Source organism: Puccinia triticina, chromosome 10A (assembly GCF_026914185.1).
Source record: "Puccinia triticina chromosome 10A, complete sequence".
In the NCBI taxonomy this organism is placed as follows: domain Eukaryota; kingdom Fungi; phylum Basidiomycota; class Pucciniomycetes; order Pucciniales; family Pucciniaceae; genus Puccinia; species Puccinia triticina.
In genome coordinates this window covers 630,592-652,837 of record NC_070567.1, presented here as the reverse complement: position 1 = coordinate 652,837, position 22,246 = coordinate 630,592, and the positions used below count along the sequence as shown (strand labels likewise).

Sequence of the window (22,246 nt, the reverse complement as noted above, 5' to 3'; positions counted from 1 at the left end):
AGCAAGGAGGAAGAGCCTTGGCGCATAAGGAGGGCCAAGAAAAAGGAGAGGCCACCACGCCCTCTGTCTATGGTTACGAGGGAGAATGGTGGTTTTTTTAGTTTTTGGGCTCGTTCACGGGGTCGGAGTCGGCGTCCGCAGAGCCAGCGACTTCCTCGACGGACGGACAGGTACAAAAGATGTTCATGTCGCCTACGGAGCACAACAAGGGGGGGGGGTCAGGGGGACAGGAGGGGGAGTGGGAATGGAGGGGAGGAGGACGGACCGTATGTGTCGTCGACGCGGGCGACGGAGGGCCAGAACTTGTTCTTCTTGAGGGTGTCGACGGGGTAGATAGCCTGATTGACGATCTGGGCGCGGTCGGCGGTGGCGTCTTTTGCCTGGTCGAGGAGGGCGGAAGGATGGGCGCCGGCGGCGAGGTTGAAGGCGGAGTCGAGGTCGAAGGGCGCGGCCTTGATGAAGACCCGGCCGCGCTCCGAGTCGAGCTCCTTGCGGATCGAGATCAGGGCGGCCAGGAACCGGTCGAGCTCCGCCTTGGACTCCGACTCCGTAGGCTCGATCAGCATCGACGTCGACAGCGGCCACGAACACGTCGGCGGATGGAAGCCGTAGTCGATCAGCCGTTTCGCGATGTCCATCACTTTGATCCCGTACTTCTTCTCAAACTCCGAGAAATCAATCCTGTCATTCCCGGCCTCGTTAGTCTCATGAACACGGGCGTCTCTCTTAAAGATCCACAGAAGAAAGAAAGGGGAGGAACGGACAAGAATTCGTGGGCGCAAAGCCCGTGCTGGTTTTTGAATTTAAGGTCGAAATGGTTCTTGAGCGAATGGGCCAAATAATTAGCGTTAAGGAGGGCGATTTTAGAGGAAAGAGTGAGTCCAGCGCCGCCGAGCAACTTGATATAAGACCACGAGATGGAGAGGATAGAAGCGGACCCCCAGGGGGCGGAGGAGACGGGCTGGATAGCCGTCGCGGTCTTCCCGCCACAGTTATACTTGTCGGTCCGACTGTCGATCATCGGATGGCTGGGCAGGAACTCGGCCAGGTGGGCCGCCACGCCGATCGGACCCACCCCGGGCCCCCCTCCTCCGTGCGGGATCCCGAAGGTTTTGTGCAGGTTTAGGTGGCAGACATCGGCGCCACATTTGGCCGGATTGGTCAGGCCGATCTGGGCGTTCATGTTGGCGCCTGTATTCCTGATCGTCAGATCCAAGTTGGACGGTGATAGAGATAGAGAGAGAGAGAGAGAGATAAGACCGACCATCCAGATAGACCTGGCCTCCATGTCGATGGATGATCTCGCACGCCTCTTGGACATGGGGCTCGAAGACCCCGTAGGTCGACGGGTAAGTGATCATGATCGCCGCCAATTGGTCCTGGTACTTGGCCGCCTTGGTCGACAGATCCTCGAGGTCCAGCGAGCCGTCCTTCGTCGTCTTGACCGGGATGACCTTCATGCCTGCCATCACTGCCGAGGCCGGGTTGGTCCCATGCTAATACAAAAAAAAAAACCCACCACCATCAGACACAACCAGAAAAAAAACTTCCCCTTTGTTTTGCTTGCAGGACACTCACCGCACTGACGGGCACCAGACATACATCCCGCTTCTGGTCTCCTCGCGAATGGTGGTAGGCGCGGATGACTGATAGACCTGCGTATTCACCCTGGGCGCCCGAGTTGGGCTGCAAACTGATAGCAGGAAAGCCGGTGATTTTGCTCAGATCGGCCTCCAATTCCTTGAATGAAAAGAGGCTGAGTGAGTGAGGCATAGCTAGCATACGAGATTGACTGCAGAGAAACAGACCTTGATCATTTCCATGTACCCGGCGGCCTGTTCTTGCGGGGCGAAGGGATGGATCGAGCTGAAGGCTTTCCAGCTCAGCGGGTTCATCGAGGTGGCCGAGTTGAGTTTCATGGTGCACGATCCGAGCGGGATCATGGCGTCGACGAGCGACAGGTCTTTCTTCTGGAGCGAGGCGATGTAGCGCATGAGTTCGGTCTCTGAATGGTACCTGTTGAAGACGGGGTGCTCGAGGAAGCTGGTCTGCCGGGAGAGGTTTGTGGGGATCTTCATGGAGGGTGAAGTTTGAGTGTCTGAGGTAGAGGAGGAGGAGGAGGAGGGGTCGGTGGAGGAGACGAGGGACTGGTCGGAGAGGGGCTCGATGACCGGCTTGAGGTTGAGACTGTCGGCGAGGGCGAGGAGGGATTCGCGGGAGTAGTGGTGATCGGGGCCGAGCCGACGGTTGAACTTGAGCTCGTTGAGGTCGACGAAGAGGTTGAGGAGGGCGAGGACGTCGTCGATGGAGTGGGTCTCATCCAGCGTGATGCCGACGTGGAAGTCGTCGGCGTGGCGGAGGTTGATCTGGCGGTTCTTGGCCTCGGAGAGCACGACGGAGATGGCGAGGCCGGAGGTGTTGACGGTGAGCCGGTCGAAGTAGGTCTGGTTGACGACCTCGTAGCTGAGCTTGTCGAGGCCGGCAGCCAGCACCTGGGTCATCCCGTGGACGCGATCGGCTATCCGACGGAGGCCGTGTGGGCCATGGTAGACGGCGTAGAAGGCGGCCAGGTTGGCGAGGAGTGCCTGGGCGGTGCAGACGTTGGAGAGGGCCTTATCCCGCCTGATGTGCTGTTCGCGGGTCTGGAGGGCCAGTCGGTAGGCCGGCTTGCCGTTGGAGTCCTTGGAGAGGCCGATGAGCCGGCCGGGGATCTTGCGGGTCAGGGATTCCTTGACGGCAAAGAAGGCGGCATGGGGCCCGCCGTAGCCGAGGGGGACGCCGAAGCGGGCGCTGTTTCCGAGGGCGATATCGGCGCCCCATTCGCCGGGCGGCTTGATCTTGGTGAGTGCGAGCAGATCGGTTGCGCAGCTGAGCAGGCCTCCGTTCTTGTGGACGGCGTCGGCGAGCCTGGACCAGTCGGTGAGGTCGCCGCGGCGCTCGGGGTACTGGACGAGGACGCCGAAGCAGTCCGGGGGGAGGTCGCGGTGCTCGTGGAGGTACTTGTTGATGTTGGTGACGAGGAGGTTGATGCCGGCGGGGGCGGCGCGGTTGCGGAGGACGGCGATGGACTGGGGGAAGACGGAGCGGTCGACGATGAAGGTCTTGCGGCTCTGGGACTTGGACTGGTTGTAGGAGAGCGTCATGGCCTCGGCGGCGGCGGTGGCCTCGTCGAGGAGGGACGCATTGGCGATGGGCAGGCCGGTGAGCGAGCTGATCATCGTCTGGAAGTTGATCAGGGACTCGAGCCGGCCCTGGGAGATCTCGGCCTGGTAGGGCGTGTAGCTGGTGTACCAGGCGGGGTTTTGGAGGACCTGCGGGCGGAGGAGTCAGCATCTGCGGACGGGCTTCTGGGGCAGCGGGAGAGCGCGTACGTTGGTGGCGACTGCGGCGGGCATGCGTGCGTTGGCGTAGCCCATGCCGATGAAGTTGCGTGCGAGGGTGTTCTTGCTGGCGAGCTGGCGGGCGCGCTGGGTGAGCTCGGCCTCGGCGTGGGGCTGGATGGCCTGGTTGGAGAGCGGCGGGGTGCGGATGGCGGGGGGGATGACCTTGTCGACGAACTGGTCGAGCGAGCGGAAGCCGAGGGCGGCGAGCATGGCCTGGATGTCATGGTCGCGCGGGCCGAGGTGTCTGGAGGGGAAGCTGTCGAGGGGGCTGAAGAGGGAGTGGGTGGAGAGCGGGCGGCTGGGCCGGGGCAGGCCGCGGAGCCGTCTGGCGAGCATCGTGCGGCTGGGGGCGGAGAGGGGAGGGGTGGGGGTGGGCGGAGTGGGGGCTGGCTGGGGTTTATGTGTCGGCGGCCTCAGCTGCGAACTCCGATCGCCGGCCGCACACGGGCTGTATCCGAATATCCTTATCGCACTGCAGTCGCCCTCAGACACCGGCACACATCTTCTTCTGGGTTGAGAAGTGGGTCATCCAACCCACTGCGCCGCACTCCCCGGCACCCCAACTGGGCCACGGCGAGCTTCATTGCCCCAAGGCTCTCAGCTCTTGCCTGTGTCTGTGTGTCCCGCAGTCCAAAACTCATCCGACTCAAGAAAAACTCATCGACCATTAATATTGTTCTCTTGCCTACCTCTCTCTACCGTTTCTATCCACAATCTGAGTACTCTGCAGGCCACATAGGCTCAAGCTGATCAAATTATGAGATGTGTGGGGTTATACATACATAAGCTTATCCAAGTGGTTGAGTTGTCTTGTACAATTTATCACTGTAAATAGGGGGTTTCAAAGTTAATCAGATGCAACTTGCATGCACTTTTGCAAGTTGGTGTTCAAGTTCATTCTTGAACACCGAGTTGCAAAAGTGCATGCAAGCCACACTGTACTACACCCCCTAAGCCTGCTTGAATGTATTTTTTGAAATTTGGTGTTCAATAAAAGCCTTGAACACCAACTTGCAAAATTGCATGCAAGTTGTGCATGGCCAACTTTGAATCCCCCTAATATTTTCCAAGGCTTGCGTTGGTGGAGCTAGTAAACCAGGGTTTCCTTTTCTCTCTTTGTTTCCTGTTTTACTGTGCTACATAGATTTCACTTCTCTGTCACTCTCATCTCACATATAAATTGTAGAATACCTGAGACAATGTCAGCAGGTGTGCATGGATCTTTTCCTAATCCTTCCACACCATCTCCCACTTGCCCTGCATTGTCTTCCTGTTCTCAGGCCTAGTTTATCACATCATTGTTTCTGCAAAAAATGAAAATTGGAGGACCTCCTGTCAAATTTGAATTAGGGGGTTACTAAACGTACCCGGGTATTTCCGCGTTTGTACCCGGTTTTTGCGTACCCCCTTTTTGCGTACCCCCTTTTCCGCGTACGTACCCGGTTTTTTTCTATTCATTTCTACGCAATGCAAATAGGATTAAAATTCATCTAAAATCCTGAAAAGAATTATGATACATTCAAAATTCCAAAAAAGCAACTTTAAATGATTTAATTAATTTTTTGCATACCCCCTTTTCCCAAGTGTGTACTAAGGGAATATCTTTTTTGTTACATGTACCAGGGTTCCAAAAAATTAAGAGAACATTCAAACATGCATTTGAAGCTTCCTTTGAAATTTTTGAGAGAAAAAAATAGGTACATGGCGAGTACGTGGTGTGCTCAATAGAAAAATGACTGCTACATGTATAACTTTTTTGTTACACATTTAAAGAGTCTAAAAATTTCAGAAATGTTTCTATGGTGTATATTCTGTGCGCCGTTAAATTTTATAGCAATGGGGTAAACACCAAACATGAGATGTAGGGGGGCCAGGCAGCCTTAATAGGAACAATCTGCCTAATTATTGAATATTTTTTTTGATAAATTTCCCAGAAGTCTAAGGACTTAAGGGGTTATAGAATGATGCATATTCTCTGCGCTCTGAAGCTTTTGGCAATATTGGTACCTCAGAACATGAAATATAAGGGGTGTGTGTTAGTCATATTGCCTTACTGCGCACCCCTTATATCTGATGTTCTGAGGTACCAATATTGCCAAAAGCTTCAGAGCGCAGAGAATATGCATCATTCTATAACCCCTTAAGTCCTTAGACTTCTGGGAAATTTATCAAAAAAAATATTCAATAATTAGGCAGATTGTTCCTATTAAGGCTGCCTGGCCCCCCTACATCTCATGTTTGGTGTTTACCCCATTGCTATAAATTTAACGGCGCACAGAATATACACCATAGAAACATTTCTGAAATTTTTAGACTCTTTAAATGTGTAACAAAAAAATTATACATGTAGCAGTCATTTTTCTATTGAGCACACCACGTACCCGCCACGTACCTATTTTTTTCTCTCAAAAATTTCAAAGGAAGCTTCAAATGCATGTTTGAATGTTCCCTCAATTTTTTGGAACCCTGCTACATGTAAAAAAAAAGATATTTCCTTGGTACACACTTGGGAAAAGGGGGTATGCAAAAAATTAATTAAATCATTTAATATTGCTTTTTTGGAATTTTGAATGCATCATAATTATTTTCAGGAATTTAGATGAATTTTAAGCCTATTTGCGCTGCGTAGAAATGAGTAGAAAAAAACCGGGTACATACGCGGAAAAGGGGGTACGCAAAAACCGGGTACAAACGCGGAAATACCCGGGTACGTTTAGTAACCCCCTTGAATTAATCTGGAATTTTGGATTTTGCAGGGAAATCTGAAATCTGGAACTCTGGATCACTTTGGGGATCTTTGGGGACCTAGATTTCCCTGCAAAATCTGAAATCTGTTGGCTCAGATCTGACTTTCCAGGCAAGTCCTCCATTAAAATGGGTGATTACATATCAGCTCAAAACATGTATACATTCAGCATTCAAAAACACAAACACAAAAACTACCACCACTGAGCAAAGCCAATACTTCTGCTGAGCAAAAAAATCACTGTTGCTGAGTAATCAAAAAGTGTGGAGCTGGGCATGCAGGCTCTTCAGCTGCAAAGCTGCCTTGGGATCTAGTGGTGTTCCATTATTTTACATCACAAACTGTATTTCAGGCTAGGAGATGCACACTGACATCTACTGGCCAAAATTTGATTTATGAATTTATGTAAACAGGTGTGGAGTTGTGTCTTGTGCACAAGTAGATGGCTTGGCTGATGAGCTAAGGTTTTCTAGATGTAGCAACAGCTAGCTGAATTTGTAGCTACAAGTCAATTTAGCTGGGCTTAGGTCAGCCCGTTTCAGTTGAATTTGCTGGCTAACTAGCTATATTCAGACCAAACTAGACCCCAGTGAAGATGATCTAAGATGAAGTATGAAAAAATGTGGAATAGCACTATTTCCCAATTCCAAAAAAAAAAAAAAAATTAGAAGTCTGCACTTATTGAGGTTTCTGACTTAGATATCTTGGAATATGTTGGATAACTGTGGGCCTTTTATAAGTCTTTTGTTCAGTTTTTCCGCAGAGAATTTGAAAACAGTGTTGAAGAACATTTTAAAGCCTCTTTTTTCTTCCTTTTTAATCACATCAAAAGCAAGATGATATAAGTCATTCCTTTGTTTTGATTTTTTAATCCAGAAATAGAGGTAGTGCCAAATTAGGCCAGGAGCTAAATTGCCTACTTTCTTGTATTGGTATGTTTCTGAAGTGAGTTTGAAGTCCTCAAATGTGTCCATTGCTTCTCTGAACAAATCTCCTTTTCTCATCACTTCATTTTTTTCAGAATTAAATAGAGCTTGATGAATTGGTGGGATGATAGTATCTATCATATCAACATAGAATAAACAGTACTGAACTAAACTCTTTTCATTTTCTTCTTTTCTTAGCAGTTCATCTGCGATATTGATCCTAGTTCTTCTTTCCCAAAACTTGAACCATTGATCTTGATTACATTTTATTTTATGGAGCATTCTCCTTATGAAGGATTCAGAGTAACTTCTGACATAATCACATGTATTCTTGTCAAGATGATAAATTGAATCCAATTGTTTGAAAACATATTGAGATTTTTTATCATCCAAAATGATATTTTTTCCCTTTTCTGCTATTAATGATTTAAATAGTTGTTCCAATTTCTTTTTGATATTCAGAGATGCATCTTTAACATCAATTGTAGCTTGATTAAAATCTAAACTTTTTATTGTCAGCTCTGTATCTAAAAGGAATGTGTTTTTCAATTTCCTAGGTTGACCTTGGGAATGAATTTGATGGGAAGCTCCATTTATTCTGCTGGGTGGATTTCTTTGATATTTACTACCAGGAATAAGTGTTTTGTGATTTATTGAGCTTCCCATGGATCTCTGTTCTGGATTTTTGTCTAAAAGATCACTTCTGTCAGGCTGGTCTTCATTTCCAGTTTCTGCACTAGATCTTGGAATTTCTTTACTCAATCTTGCCTTCTTGTGATTGTACTCATCAACTGAGCACAAATTTTTGTTGTCAACAGTATGGCTGGAGATTTTAATCCAACTTGATGGCCTCTTTGGCCCAGAATTACTCTCAGAGGAGCAATATTCACTGGGAATTTCAAAATGCTTGATGTATCTTGGTTGTTTATGTGAGGATCCCTGAAATTTTCCCAGAAAATCAATAGGTTTTCTTGTATTATTGGGTTCAAATTCCATTGTGGTAGGTTCAGAAAAGGAATTTGGTGTTCTCATGGTGGAAATTTGAAGTGGAAGATGATAATCATCATGGTCAAGAATAATGGATGATTCACCCTGACATATATCTTTGAGAGGTTTGTTTGGATTTGAATTTCCCAAATCATGTGGATAGGAGGGGATAGTAGGAAAAAATTGAGAAACTTGATAGTCTGTTGAGTGCCAAGTACCAAGGTCTTTTGGAACAGTAAAATCTGTTTGAGCTTGAAATCCATCAGTTAAAGCATCAGCAAGGGTAACTTCATGGGCTAAATCTCGAATCTCTTTTAGTGAGGTCATGCTGTTGTCATTTTTAAGATTAATGAGAGGTGATAGAGTGTGATCTGTCTCTTTTGGAGAGTCATGATGGCTTGAGGTTTTGGGTGAGCCAATTGAAAGGCTCAATTCAAGAGTTGGATTTCCATGTAAGGGATCAAAGGATTTGTCCCAAATTTTTTGAGTGGATGAATGAATGGTAAAATCATGTAAAGAGTCTTGTATTGCATTGCAGGTCAGAAAAATCCTGCAAATAGTGAAGAGGTAGAATTTGATCATCTTTGGTTTCTATATGTTCCACAGGTTATTAGTTGGAAATCAAGTCTTCAGATCCAACATGGGGCTAGGATTTGACTCTCTTTGATAAAACATGTTGTTGAGGCTGCTGTACATATGTAAGTGCATGTTTCAGCAACTAACACCACATTTTTTGTGTTTTTTGTACAGATTAATTGGGCCACATTTGAACAACAAAGTTTAATTTTGTGTAAAACACTGTTTTATGTGATAAACTTGGACCCTGGTAAGCCCCCCAAAAGGGGGGTGTTTAAAATGTTATGGCAAGTTGGAAAAAACCTACAAAAGGTACGAAAACACCAGAGCACCCCTTCTGTTCCACTCTCTTGTTGCCCATTTAAAATCCCAGACCACCAATGTGCTGATTTAGAACAAGAATCTCATATCAATACTCACCTTAACTGGCTGTTTGAGGAAGCTTGGGCCCACACTTTTTGCAGTCAAAGAAGCTCATAAATTCTCATTCCATGTAATCTACACAACAGGCAAGTTAAAAACCCCTGTGAAGTGTTTAGATAAAACTCTTGGGGTCCTCAACATCACCCATTCCATGTTTGACTGCAATTGTGGATTGGCTTTTGAGAGATGAGGTTTGGGGGTTCTGGATCCTAGTTGGTAGATTTCAGGATGAGGAAGGAGCTTAGATCTGCTTGGATCTCCAACCTCTCAAACCCTGAGACTTCAACGCTGGGTTGCTACGCTAACCATAGCGGTTAGCGTAGCGTAGCGCAGCGCAAATGCGCTATTTTTTAGCGTAGCGTTAGCGCAATTGCACGCATATGCGCTAACGCTACGCGCACGCGGTGCGCAGCTATTTTAGCTGATAGCGTAGCGTTAGCGCAGATGCGCGCAATTGCGCTAACGCTACACATGCAGGCAACACTGGGCAGTTACGATAGCCGTAACGGTAACGTAGCGGAATCGTATTGAATTTTACTGCGTTACTGCTGTCGTTACTGGTAACGGGCCTGCGTTACGCTATTTGTCAGGCTGTCTGGTTTTATTTTGGGGCTCGTTGCGATTTTTATTTTGGGCGGAAATGTTAATTTTTATCGTTACGGTACCGGGCAAGAGGCCCGTTACTCATTGGGATAACAAAAAATATAGAAATGTAACAAGGGGCGATGATCAGGCGCCCATTTTCTTCTTGGGCGCAGGCACAAGGGCTGCCAAAACATTGCCCGCCTCCTCAAAATCACCGGTGAGTGGTACCTGCTCCCGCAACCACATCAAGCTGCTCACGCAGCGAGACATGGTTGATGGGTGCAAGCCACCTCTCCTGCTGCTGCAGACATCGGAAGCTGCAGAGAAAAGCCGCTCCACTGCACATGAGCTCCCGGAGCAACCTAAGTATGCGCGCGCAATCCGCGAGAGTGATGGGTAGGTCGCACAATTGGCCTTCCACCACTTTAAGGGAGTGGATTTGTCCTTTATTTCCTTGCTGGTGAAGGTGAGGTTGGCCTTTAGATAGGTTTCTACTTCATCTTCATGCGGGGTCGACGGCTTCTGAGTCAGACGGGATGCCAACTTATCCATGAGTGATTCTGGCTTGCTCTCTCGTCCTTGTTCAATGACAGTGATCTCTGATTGAAATTTGTGAAAGTCCAAGTTGATGCTAGAATTGGCCGGTTTTCCCTTGTATTCCAAGAATCTCCGATTGAGTAATTCCTTGCATTTCTTGACCTCCCGGCTTGTGGATTCATAAACGAGCTCAAACATATGCATCCGGTAGCACGGGTGAAGAATGGTGGCGAGTATGAGTGTCTCGCAGTCCATGGCTTCGGCCAAGTACTTCTCAACGCGCTGAAGCATTGAGTAGTACATGGGATACAAGGTGTCCGTCTCTTCGGAGCGGTCAATTTTTGCCGAGAGCTGATCCTTAAGCTCTAGATACTTTGGGATTACGTGTGCTCCGGTCGCATGATTCCCTTCCATTTCGGAGGTGAGTTCAACAAAAACCTAGCAATTTAATTTCGTCAGGCTTGCTATGGCAGGCTCAGTGGATTGAAAATACACACACCTCAAGCTCCCTGTTCAAACAATCAAGCTCTTTCCAGTCACGTGGAGTAAACAGCACATCGTTGAAAACTCCAGGCTCTTTCTGTTGTTGATCTTCCTTTAGAAGTTGATCAATAACTTCTCGGGCATCGATTGCTTTTCGATGGCTCTGGTAGCGAATATTCCATCGAATGCCGTAACCGGCAATCAATGGGGCAACCTTCACCCCCAACTTCGTCGCCATCCGGTTAAAACTTGCTCTCTGCGCAGCAGATCTTGTGATCTGTTTAATAACAGTATCAAGCTTTGCTATGAGGGCTTGAAGCTTGGTGGTATTTTTGTGCTTTTTCAAACGTTGAGGTGAAACAGTCTCGCTCTCATTGTCTGAGCTTTCACTGTTCGTGATCTCGTCATCCGCATTCCCGTAATCGCTGTCCGAAGCAATAGCATCATCATCATCCAATGGAGTTGTATTATCGGACGGTACTCCAACCGCTGTTGTCTCCAAAGGAACCCCCAAACAAGTTGCGCCAACAGGCGCCTCTTCATCCTCCTCGGTAATTCTTCCAAGAACTGGGAAGAAACCCAGAACTGACTCCTTCAGTTTTTCTGGAGGAAGGGTCTTTAGAGATAAAGCGTTGAGGCCGGCATTAACAATCAATGCCAGCTTATGACAGAAGCACCGTATGTGCATAGTCATCGGATCCCACGAGTCGGCGTCTGGTGGCTCGTTGGCGTAAATTAAGCTGTACATTTCTTCAGCCATAGTCTTGTTGTTCGAGCCCGAGTCGGTAGTCTGTGCAAGCATTTTTTGGAACAGATTTTTCTTGTTGAGGAGGCTAGCAATAGGCCGCGCGAGTAAATGGCCGAGATGCTTCCATGGAATCATCTTAAGGATCAAGTGGCGGACCGTATACACCCAGTTGGCATTGATGTAAGCCACTGTGGCACCAATAAAAGCAAATATGTTTCCCTTTGTAGTCCATACATCATGGATAAGGGTAAACTTTGTGTCCAAGTTCTTCAAAAAGATGAGAAATAAGTACATATCAAAAAAAATGCATAATATTAAAATAGAGGCGGACATACATTCAACTCATCAAAGACATTTTTTTTCAGCATTGAGTACATCTTTTTGGACTCATTCGCTGACCATTTGCGTCCGAACAGAGTAGCTTTTGCGTTTGCATACTGAAAAGCCGCACGAAGGGTTGGATCTTCGATCCGTGACCATGGAAGAGCCTGTCGGATCTGCCAGATCATGATGATCTGGTTGAGAACACGATTTACAAATGTCGTCTTTGGCTGAAGAAATCCACTAATTACTGTTTGCTTCGGATCACCCCCTCCATTTGCTTGGGCAAGGTTGCATTCAGCAACGGAAGGGGGTAGTTTTGCACCTGCGTTCTTGGCTTTCTCCCGGTTCGCACACCCGTGGCTCTTCTTCTCGGACTGGGTGGAACCATCGCGGTGGACCTTCAAGTTCCCTCTGGATGTCGCGTGCGCACGGTAAGTTTCTCCGCACCATTTACACTTATAATTGACCCGAGTGTTAGGCTTGTCGCCTTTCTTCCAAAATGGCTCCTCAAAGAAGTCTAGTATGTCATCAAATTGTTTTTCTTCTTTTTTTTTAGCTTCCCTCGGCGTGATTTCAATAGATTCGTCGGTGTCCTGACTGAAATCATACGCGTCGGCGTTTAAGTTGGTCTAGGTGCAAAAAAAACAAAAAAACATCGGTTTATTTCAAACCATGCTTCTAAAATAATATAAATACCCATGTACACCACGTACCTGACCTTCGGCAAGCTTTTTGGCCGCCTTTTTAGGCTTTCTCTTCTTTTTGAGGACAATCGCCGGGGCAGATTCGTTTGCAGAAGAATCCGGTTCTATGACCCTTTTTTTTTGGGCCTGCCTCTGCCAGATGGTGCAATTGATCGGCCAGAGTCCGATGAAGGTGCCCCCGGCTCTTTAGCTTGCTTGGTTAAACTGACTCGGGAGTCTGGGGCAGTTGGAACCATGTTGGGTTCCATAACCACGGATGGAGCTCTGCTTGAACGGCGGGGTTGAGACCGGTCCGTTGTGTATCCACTTGCGTCCACGTCTTGGGAACCATTGCCTACGGGTGTTTTTGGTGCCATTATGGATTGATATTGATCAAAGCTATTAGATGGAGCAAAAGGAGAGCAGTGGCGAAGAGGGGATTCAAAGCAATAAAAAAAAAAAGGCAGGTTGCGTTGCAACGAGGAATTTCCAAGCAATCCCTTGGGTGCACTGAAACCCAAGGGATTTCAATTACTTGGGGAGAAATTCTACCAATACTGGCCCCTGTACACTCCGGTTTCTTAAAAGAAACAGGCGCCGATGAAACACAGGAGCACAGGGGTCAACTCAAGCACGTTACAGGGCGTTATTGCCGTTATGAGCCGTTGCGATGGCCATTATAAAAATAAAATAAAAAAAACACTTCGATTCGATAAACCTGGGCCACAGAATTCATCGTTACTGCCAACGGTAACGGCTTAGATAGGTAACGCCGTACGATTCAATACGAAATTGAGCTCAATATCGTATCGAATCGTATCGGTCCAGTGTTGATGCAGGGCGCAAAAGAGCGCGCGCTACGCTGCGCTACAGCGCCTTTAGCGGGAAAAAAGGGCTTTTTTTCCGCTAAAAGCGCTGTAGGGCAGCGTAGCGTAGCGACTGTAGCGGCGCGCTAACGCTAACAAATAATTGGCGCGCTGTTAGCGCCGCTGAAAATTAGCGCAGCGTAGCGGCGCTAACAGTGCGCTAACGCTATGCAAAATAGATGGGCGCTTTTTGCCGCTACGCTAACGCGTAGCGCTGAAATAGCGTAGCAACCCAGTGCTGCCTGAGTATGTGGTCTGTGACATGAGATATGTACATAGTGTAGGAATACAGGCCCAGACCCAGACCCGCACCAACCTTCACGGAAGCTTGCAACAGACCCAGACCCAGACCCGCCGCAACCTCCAAGGAAGCTAGCAAGGTTAGAAAAGACCCCAGACCCAGCTGCTCAGAAAGGTAAGTGTAAGCCCTTTTCGCAGTCCAAAGACCCAAAACCTAAACCAGGCAAAAACCTAATCTGTGTATTGCCTTGTCGACCACAGAAGCAAAAGCCCCAGCCACAACCTTATTAGCACTGCCAGAATATTTGTCTGGGTTGAAGTCATCCCAGTTTAACTGGGATGCACTCAACCAATTTAAACTTGGTTGATCTCAACAACGTTGTAACAGCTGCGCTGCTTTTAGCGCAGCAAAGCGGTTAGCGCAGCGGTTTTTTGTACCGCTGCGCTAAACGCTTTTTGTTTTCCTGGGAAAAAAAGATAATTTTAGCGCGCTAAAAAAAGCGGTCACATAGCGCTGAACCGCTGCGCTTCAGCAGTAGCGCAGCGGTTTGAAAAAGAAGAAAGAAAATGGTCTAAATCATGTTAAAAGAGGTTTAACGTGCAGTTAAATTCCGCTATCCGCTAAATTAGCGGATAGCGCAGCAGATTTCCACTTCCGCTGCGCTATTGCTAATTGACCTGGGTGGGTAGCGGTCAACCGCTGCGCGTAGCGAGTAGCGCAGCGGTTTTTTCAACAGCTTCCGCTACTTGCCTCTGGGACGTAGCCATGTGACCGCTGCGCTGCGCTAAATGACCGCTTTTTTTAGCGCAGCGCAGCGTTTACAACATTGATCTCAACCAATTAAATATAAAACCAAGGGGGGTACCTTGGATTTATATTTCATCAGTTGAGATCACCCAAGTTTGAATTGGTTGAGTGCATCCCAGTTTAACTGGGGTAGCCTCAGACCAGCCAATTATGCTGGCAGTGCAGTCAACAGGCAAAGAAACCCAAAGAGGCAGACGGAAACAAGTACTATGTGAGTACTTGAGACTAGATGTATGCAGACTTAACCTTAAGTACTGACACAAGTCCGGTTCCATTGCAGCACCCTTGCGGAATGCCTCAGAAACAAGAATCAAGCAGAACTGCTCAATAGGATCACAGAAGCTACTATAGATAACTTTAAGTACTAGAGAAGATTCACATAAATAGTGCAGACCAAGATCTAATGCACATCCAAACCTGTTTGTTGTGTAGCTCAAGAAACAGCAGATAATAGCTTATCCCAGGACAAGACCAAGTGACTGCAATAGCAAACGTATGCTTGTAAGCCAAGGCCTTGAAGTCTCAGAGAAATGACAGGAAGAAGCTTGCTTCAAGGATCGTGGCTTAGTGCACTGCAGTTGATGATCTACAACAACCACTGTCTTTTGCCCATCTCTCTACAAACTCACTCAAGACTGTGAGAATACAACCTCAGGTGAATGGCGCAGCGCTCATAAATTGAGAGAGCGGCCAGGAGCTACATCAGCTGCGGAACTTGGTAAGCAAAGCGAACCATTTCCGCAGTCCAAAAACGCAGCGCAGAGTCGTAAAACTGAAACTCCAAACTTGGTTTATGCAGGTCCGACTCCAGCGAGCAGAAAAATAAGACTCGTGGAAAATCCCGATCGTCAATCACTCGTAGACAGAATATCCGAAGCTAGCGCCATAGGTAAGCGGCCGAATAAGATTCTCATGAGTTGATCTAGATGTTGTGCTAACGCCGCATCCCAATACTGTCGCAGCTATAACCAAACAGGAAAATAACGCCCGAACTGATTCCAAGCAAAGAGCTGGAGAGCAAATCAGTAAGTGGTCTCATCAGAACGCAACAGAAGCAAAAGAGAAACAAAAAAGACTAAAGAGCAAAACTACTCGTTAAAATAAATACAGACGAAGTGGAAGCACTCATACGTCGTTTCGCGCACTCCCAGCAAGCTGGAAAAAAGAGCCTCACCGAGTAACTCAAGTAAGGATATAACCTTAGAAAAGAAAGAGACAAAGCGAGCTAATGAAGCGATCACCGCCACAGCACAAACATCTCCTCAACCTCAGAGAAAGAGAATCTTTCTTCTTTCTCTCGAATGCCCATCTTGCTTTATTTTCTTTATTGCAGAAAACAGCGGCCAACTCGCCTGCTTTTAGGTAAAAAACAAATTAGACTTTACTTCACATTCTGATGTACATACAATAGTCTAGAGCTCTAACAAGAAATAAATCTTTTGGTCCTCTGAAATCTTTCAGATTTACAGTCTCGACGCTTGAACGCAGCCTCACCCTCATTGGACTAGAAGCAGGACGGAAAAATGGCCGACTCCGAAAATGAATCGAGCGATTCCAGCTTTGGAGGAAAACCCACAATGAAAGTCCCAAAATTCTCCGGTGAAAATTTCGAGATCTGGGAGAAGAAGATACGTATGGTACTCGCCGAGTTCAACCTAGAACACTTCATCGACGAACCTCCGCTTCCGGACATGACGCAAAGAAGCAAGGCAAAGGCTCAAAAAGCGGCCAACTTACTCTGTTCGAATCTCACGGACGGTGTCTTCAACACCATCGTAAAAAAGAACAACTCAAGCAACCCGTATGAACTGTGGCAGATGTTTAAATCCGTATACGCATCTGACTCAATCCTTGCAAGCTACGAAGTCTGGGCGAAGTGGGAAGACACACAATTCAATGACGACATGGCGTCATACATTGCCGGAATCGAGGAGTGCCTCGCGAAATTTGAATCGCTAGCAATGGTCGTGCCTGACTTCGTTATTTGCTGCAGCATCATCAGCCAAATAACAAAGAAGAGGCCTTTCTTGATGCAGAGTCTGTTTGGGGATCTAAACTCTCTAGGCAAGCCGAAATTTGTAATCAATCGACTTCGGGAAGTCGGCCGGTTTGAGAGGTCCAACAAACGTAAAGCGCCAGACACAACCGCCAGCTCTGGATCTTCTACCGCGCTAGCCGCGGAGTCTTCAAACAAGCGGAAGAAGCCCTACAATCCCATAAAGTGCTATGACCAGAAGCATAACCCCGCGTCAAACCACACCGAGCAGGACTGCTGGACGCTCCACCCTTCAAAGTTTCAGGAGGCAATGGAAAAGCGAAAAGCGCAGAAGGAGAAAGAAAAGAAGGAGAAGGGCTCATCCTACCACGCTGCAACCACCAATCACTGTGCACCAGCTGACGATAACGTGAGGCCCGCATTCAGCTACTTATCCAACTCCGCCAACACAAAGCAACAGTCAACCATCCTTGACTCAGGCGCCAGTAACCACATGCTCACTGCACTCGGCTACTTCAAACAAACAAGTCCCGTTTGTATAGACATAGCCACCGGAAGTGGCCTTGGCGATCTCGTTGCTACAGCTCGCGGTGATGCTACACTCCCACTCGCCAACGGTGGTACCCTCACGTTGAAGGATGCGCTATACGTGCCGCGGCTCACTCAAAACCTCATATCTCTGGTACAGCTAATGAAATCAAAAACCTTGATACAAGAAGAGGCGGGAGGATTCGCCGTGAAGATAGATGACGGCCAGCCATTCGCAGTTGACGTCAGCAATGACCTGTTGGAAATAAAAGGGGTCCTTGACCCGGAAAACTTGGTGGTCGGTCTAGTCACCGAGTCAGCAAAGCCTCCTTCGGACTTCGTGAAATGGCACAATCGCCTAGGACACGCCAGTTCAGCCAGAATAGCAACTGCAATCAATGCCTCACTCGATCTGACCAAGACACATGCGTGCGACGCGTGCATGAAAGGCAAGGCAACACGACTCTCCTGCAAGGGACACTTCAAGCCGGCAAATGCACCGATGGAGATAATACACAGTGATCTTGTCGGTCCCATCTCGCCCTCGACGAACGGCAGTGCGAGATACTTCCTCACTCTAGTCGATCAGTACACCGGATACATCCACTCGGTCATCCTCAAAGAAAAGAGTCAAGCGCCAACGGCCATCGAGGACTTCATAAAACTGTTTGAGAAGCAAACAGGCTTTCCCATGAAAAAGCTAGTCACTGATGGCGGGGGTGAATTCTGCAACAGATCGCTGGGGGACCTACTCAAGGAGGCGGGAATTCAACATTATGTGGCGCCGCCGTACACGCCACAAAATAATGGACTGGCGGAGAGGGCAAACCGCACTCTGATTGAAATGACGCGCTGCATGATAATGCAATCGAACATGGCACCCGAATGGTGGGGAGAGGCGGTTCGAATGGCCACAGCAACTACCAACTGCCTCGCGTCTTTATCGAAAAGCAAGAAGTGCCCGATAGAACTCATGTTCAAGGTGTCGCCCAACATGAATTTCTTTTGACCCTTCGGATGTCGAGTGTGGGTTGTGAAGCCAAAACAACACAGACTGGACAAATTTGATCCCATCTCCTGGGAGGGGGTGCTGGTGGGCTATGAGAACGACTACTCCTCATACAAAATATGCCGCCTAGAGGACAAGCAAGTCTTCACGGTTAAACACGCCCACTTCGATGAAGGCACTTTCCCGGAGTGCGGCCCTCTACGCCGTAACCAGTTGACCACAACCAGTGACCGACTACCAAACTTTGCGGCTGAATCCATCCTTCCCTTTGAAGACGGCGAGAGTGCACCTGACCGCTCCGAGAAGTCGGCATCTGAAAGCGAAGACGAGGAGAAGGAAATGGGTAACATACTTCAGCAATTGCAGTCTAACGCCTCGGCGTCACGACTGGAGGAGCCGCAATTGGACACGGAAATTAATGAACAACCAACACCGCCAAAAGTCATAATTGGCGCAGTGGACGAGCGCAACATGGTCGACGGCAAGAGGCTGAGGAAGCAAGCCTATACGGTAACGGTCTCAATAGAGCCAAAAACTCACAAGCAGGCGATGGCTGGCTCCGAAAATCTACAATGGAAGGAAGCAGAACACAAAGAAATCGAAAACATGAAGAAGCATGAAGTGTGGATAGTTTGAGTGCGAGTTGAAAGTGACGACCCAATACCGGCAACGTGGGCTTACCGCAAAAAGCTCGGCTCTGAGAACCAAGTCGTTGAATTTAAGGCACGAATCTGTGCTCAAGGCTTCAAGCAGACGTACGGCCTAAACTTTGAGGCTAAGTACGCGCCGACAGGTAAACCTTCTTCGCTCCGCTTCCTGCTATCCTTTGCAGTCAACAACGGGCTCAAAATCCACCAGCTGGACGTGCGCAGCGCGTTTCTAACTTGTCCGCTGGAGGACAAAGTCACTCTTCTCCCGCCGCCTGGCCTTGAGTGTCCACCCAACTCAGTGCTGGAACTAAAAAAGGCAATCTATGGACTTCGCCAGGCGCCATTGGTATGGTACAAGCGCCTATCGTCTTTCCTCTTCACACTAGGGTTCAAAGCAGCACTCTCGGATCCTTGCGTCTTCTGGCGTACCCCAGCGGGAAGCAAGCCGGCGACATGGATCTACGCTCACGTAGATGACCTAGTCATTATCAGCCATCAACCTGAAGTCTTCAAAGCGGAAATGGAATCAGAGTTTGAAATCAAGTACATGGGATCGGCTGAGTTTCTCTTGGGGATGAACATCGAGTGGTTTCGGGACGGATTGCAAGTTAATCAGACCCAATACATAGATAGAAAACTAGACGAGTTTGGCCTGCAAAACCTACACCCGGCATCATGTCCGCTGAACCCTTGCGACTACCTAAAAAGAGCAACTGACGATGAAATCAAAGCATTCGCCGACACCGGTATTAACTACAGGGCCTTAGTCGGTTCTCTCAACTACTTGAGTATCCTTACACGCCCGGACATAGCCTATGCTGTGAGCACTCTCTCGCAGTACTTGGAGCATCCGGGCATCAAGCACTACCACGCTGCGGTCCAGGTCTTTCGGTACCTGAAGGGGACACGCAACATCGGCCTCACGTACGTCAAACAGCAACCCGCAGGAGTACACGCATTTGTGGACTCGGACTGGGGTAACTTTCCGGACACCAGAAGATCCACCACAGGATTTGTAGTGCAGTCGGGCAGCCACCTAATCAATTGGAAGTCAACCAAACAATCCACTGTCTCCCTATCAACCACAGAGGCTGAGTACAAAGCCTTTTCTGATCTCGGCAGGGACCTTGCGTGGACAGCAAACTTAGCCGACGAGACTGGAATCTTTCCTGGGCTAAAAGGGATCAAGGTCTATGTCGACAATCGCGGAGCGCTGGATCTGGCAAAAAGTGAAACATCCCAGAACAGCTTCAGAACGAAGCACATGTCCATTCGGCTTCACTTTGTTTGCGAATTAATCACGGTTGGACTGATTCTGGCGCTGTACGTCAAAACAACGGACAACTCCGCTGACTTTCTCACCAAACCCACCGGGCGTACAGTCATACGCAAATCTCTTGCAAGGCTAGCGGTCACTCCAATTCCGTCGGCTGCTTCGCATCTTGCGACTCGAAGCACGGGAGGCTGTGAGAATACAACCTCAGGTGAATGGCGCAGCGCTCATAAATTGAGAGAGCGGCCAGGAGCTACATCAGCTGCGGAACTTGGTAAGCAAAGCGAACCATTTCCGCAGTCCAAAAACGCAGCGCAGAGTCGTAAAACTGAAACTCCAAACTTGGTTTATGCAGGTCCGACTCCAGCGAGCAGAAAAATAAGACTCGTGGAAAATCCCGATCGTCAATCACTCGTAGACAGAATATCCGAAGCTAGCGCCATAGGTAAGCGGCTGAATAAGATTCTCATGAGTTGATCTAGATGTTGTGCTAACGCCGCATCCCAATACTGTCGCAGCTATAACCAAACAGGAAAATAACGCCCGAACTGATTCCAAGCAAAGAGCTGGAGAGCAAATCAGTAAGTGGTCTCATCAGAACGCAACAGAAGCAAAAGAGAAACAAAAAAGACTAAAGAGCAAAACTACTCGTTAAAATAAATACAGACGAAGTGGAAGCACTCATACGTCGTTTCGCGCACTCCCAGCAAGCTGGAAAAAAGAGCCTCACCGAGTAACTCAAGTAAGGATATAACCTTAGAAAAGAAAGAGACAAAGCGAGCTAATGAAGCGATCACCGCCACAGCACGAACATCTCCTCAACCTCAGAGAAAGAGAATCTTTCTTCTTTCTCTCGAATGCCCATCTTGCTTTATTTTCTTTATTGCAGAAAACAGCGGCCAACTCGCCTGCTTTTAGGTAAAAAACAAATTAGACTTTACTTCACATTCTGATGTACATACAATAGTCTAGAGCTCTAACAAGAAATAAATCTTTTAGTCCTCTGAAATCTTTCAAAGACCAGTGCATAGCAGGGTGTTATTCGACGTGTTCTTTGGGACACTTGAACCCTGATTCGTCAAATATTTGAATATTCGGAGATATTCAAAAGAAAACTTCCAAAAATCACAAAAAACATCAAAAAAGACATTGGAGGTGTTTTGGTTTGTTTCTGTAGATCAATAATTCTTATTTTCTGTAGTTCACTTTACTGCTACACTCCTCCGGCTGTTTCACATTGGTCTTTCTGTTGACACTCTCCTATTTCGATTGAACTGGAGAATGTCTTGCGACCCATTCTCTTAGCTTGAGAACAGGTTTTAACCAGTTCATTACTAGTTCTCCGGCTGTTTCTTTTTGGCTGGAGTTCTACCATTTGCCCCTCAACTTGGTCTTCATTGATTAGGTCGCGCGACTCAATGAGATAACTACGCTGCAGTCCTCTGATTGGGTCCCGCGACTCAATGAGCGGTGCTCTGCGCCTCTACTACTAAAAAGAACTGTAGTTTTAACTTTTTATCTTATCTTTAGCAGCCGTTTGTGCCGCTACTTCCTATACTACCATTTGCCCCTCAACTCGGTCTTCATTGATTAGGTCCCGCAACTCAATGAGATAACTACGCTGCAGTCCTCTGATTGGGTCCCACGACTCAATGAGCGACGCTTGGCGCCTCTACTACTAAAAAGAACTGTAGTTTTTATCTTATCTTTAGCAGCCCTTTGTGCCGCAACTTCATATAATAGAATAGTTAGCTGGGCTCTAACTTATTATAGTAGCCCGGCTGACACATATTAAGACCTATTTTATTTCAATTTGGCATGTATACTATGTATTGTGTGTATTCTATGTAATCTTCTGAGAGAAAAAGGTGAAAAAAACATAAATGGAGCTCCTCCGGGGCCCAAATGGCCCCGGGTGGCAATTTGAGGAAATATTTGATTTTGTTCAAATATTCAAGCAAAAATATTCCCTGGCATTATTTGAATCGAATTAAATACAAATATGAATACTCAAATTGATTCAATTCAAAGTGCTATGCACTGCTCAAGTCACAGGCAATTCTTAGTCTTCTTTCAGGTACACAGATAAAAGAATTATATTTATTTTCTTTATCTTAATAATTGTACCTAGCATCTAATGGAGAAATACACCTTTCAGTTGCTTCATTTCTTTTACATGGGAGCCTGCGCTGCACAGCCCGTGTCACGGCTCATAACAGGATGAAGAACCCATCTTGGGCATACCCTGCCCAACACTAGTATTTTCCAATGGGTAGTTCTGTGTATTTTACATGATTTTTACAAAAAAAGTACCTCTGAACCCCAACTGTGACACATGAGCATGCTTGTTTTGAATGCAATCCCTCCCACACTTTGTGCATTTGACAGAGAGGCTATACAAGCTTGATTTTTGAACCAAACTCTATTTGCTATGACAAATTGGTTCTTCTGATTGGCCAGTGGGAATATTTGGGC

General features: G+C 47.6%; 1 protein-coding gene across 1 annotated transcript; it reads right to left on the bottom strand.

The window, feature by feature from the left end:
* Positions 1-97: 97 nt before the first annotated feature.
* On the bottom strand, positions 98-3,719 carry PtA15_10A65 (uncharacterized protein; the record flags this gene model as incomplete). Its single annotated transcript, XM_053160858.1, has 7 exons — positions 98-192; positions 266-681; positions 765-1,191; positions 1,265-1,496; positions 1,579-1,740; positions 1,809-3,311; positions 3,372-3,719. The coding sequence occupies 7 exons, from the start codon at positions 3,717-3,719 to the stop codon at positions 98-100; spliced, it is 3,183 nt and encodes a 1,060-aa protein (XP_053024201.1).
* Positions 3,720-22,246: the final 18,527 nt, after the last annotated feature.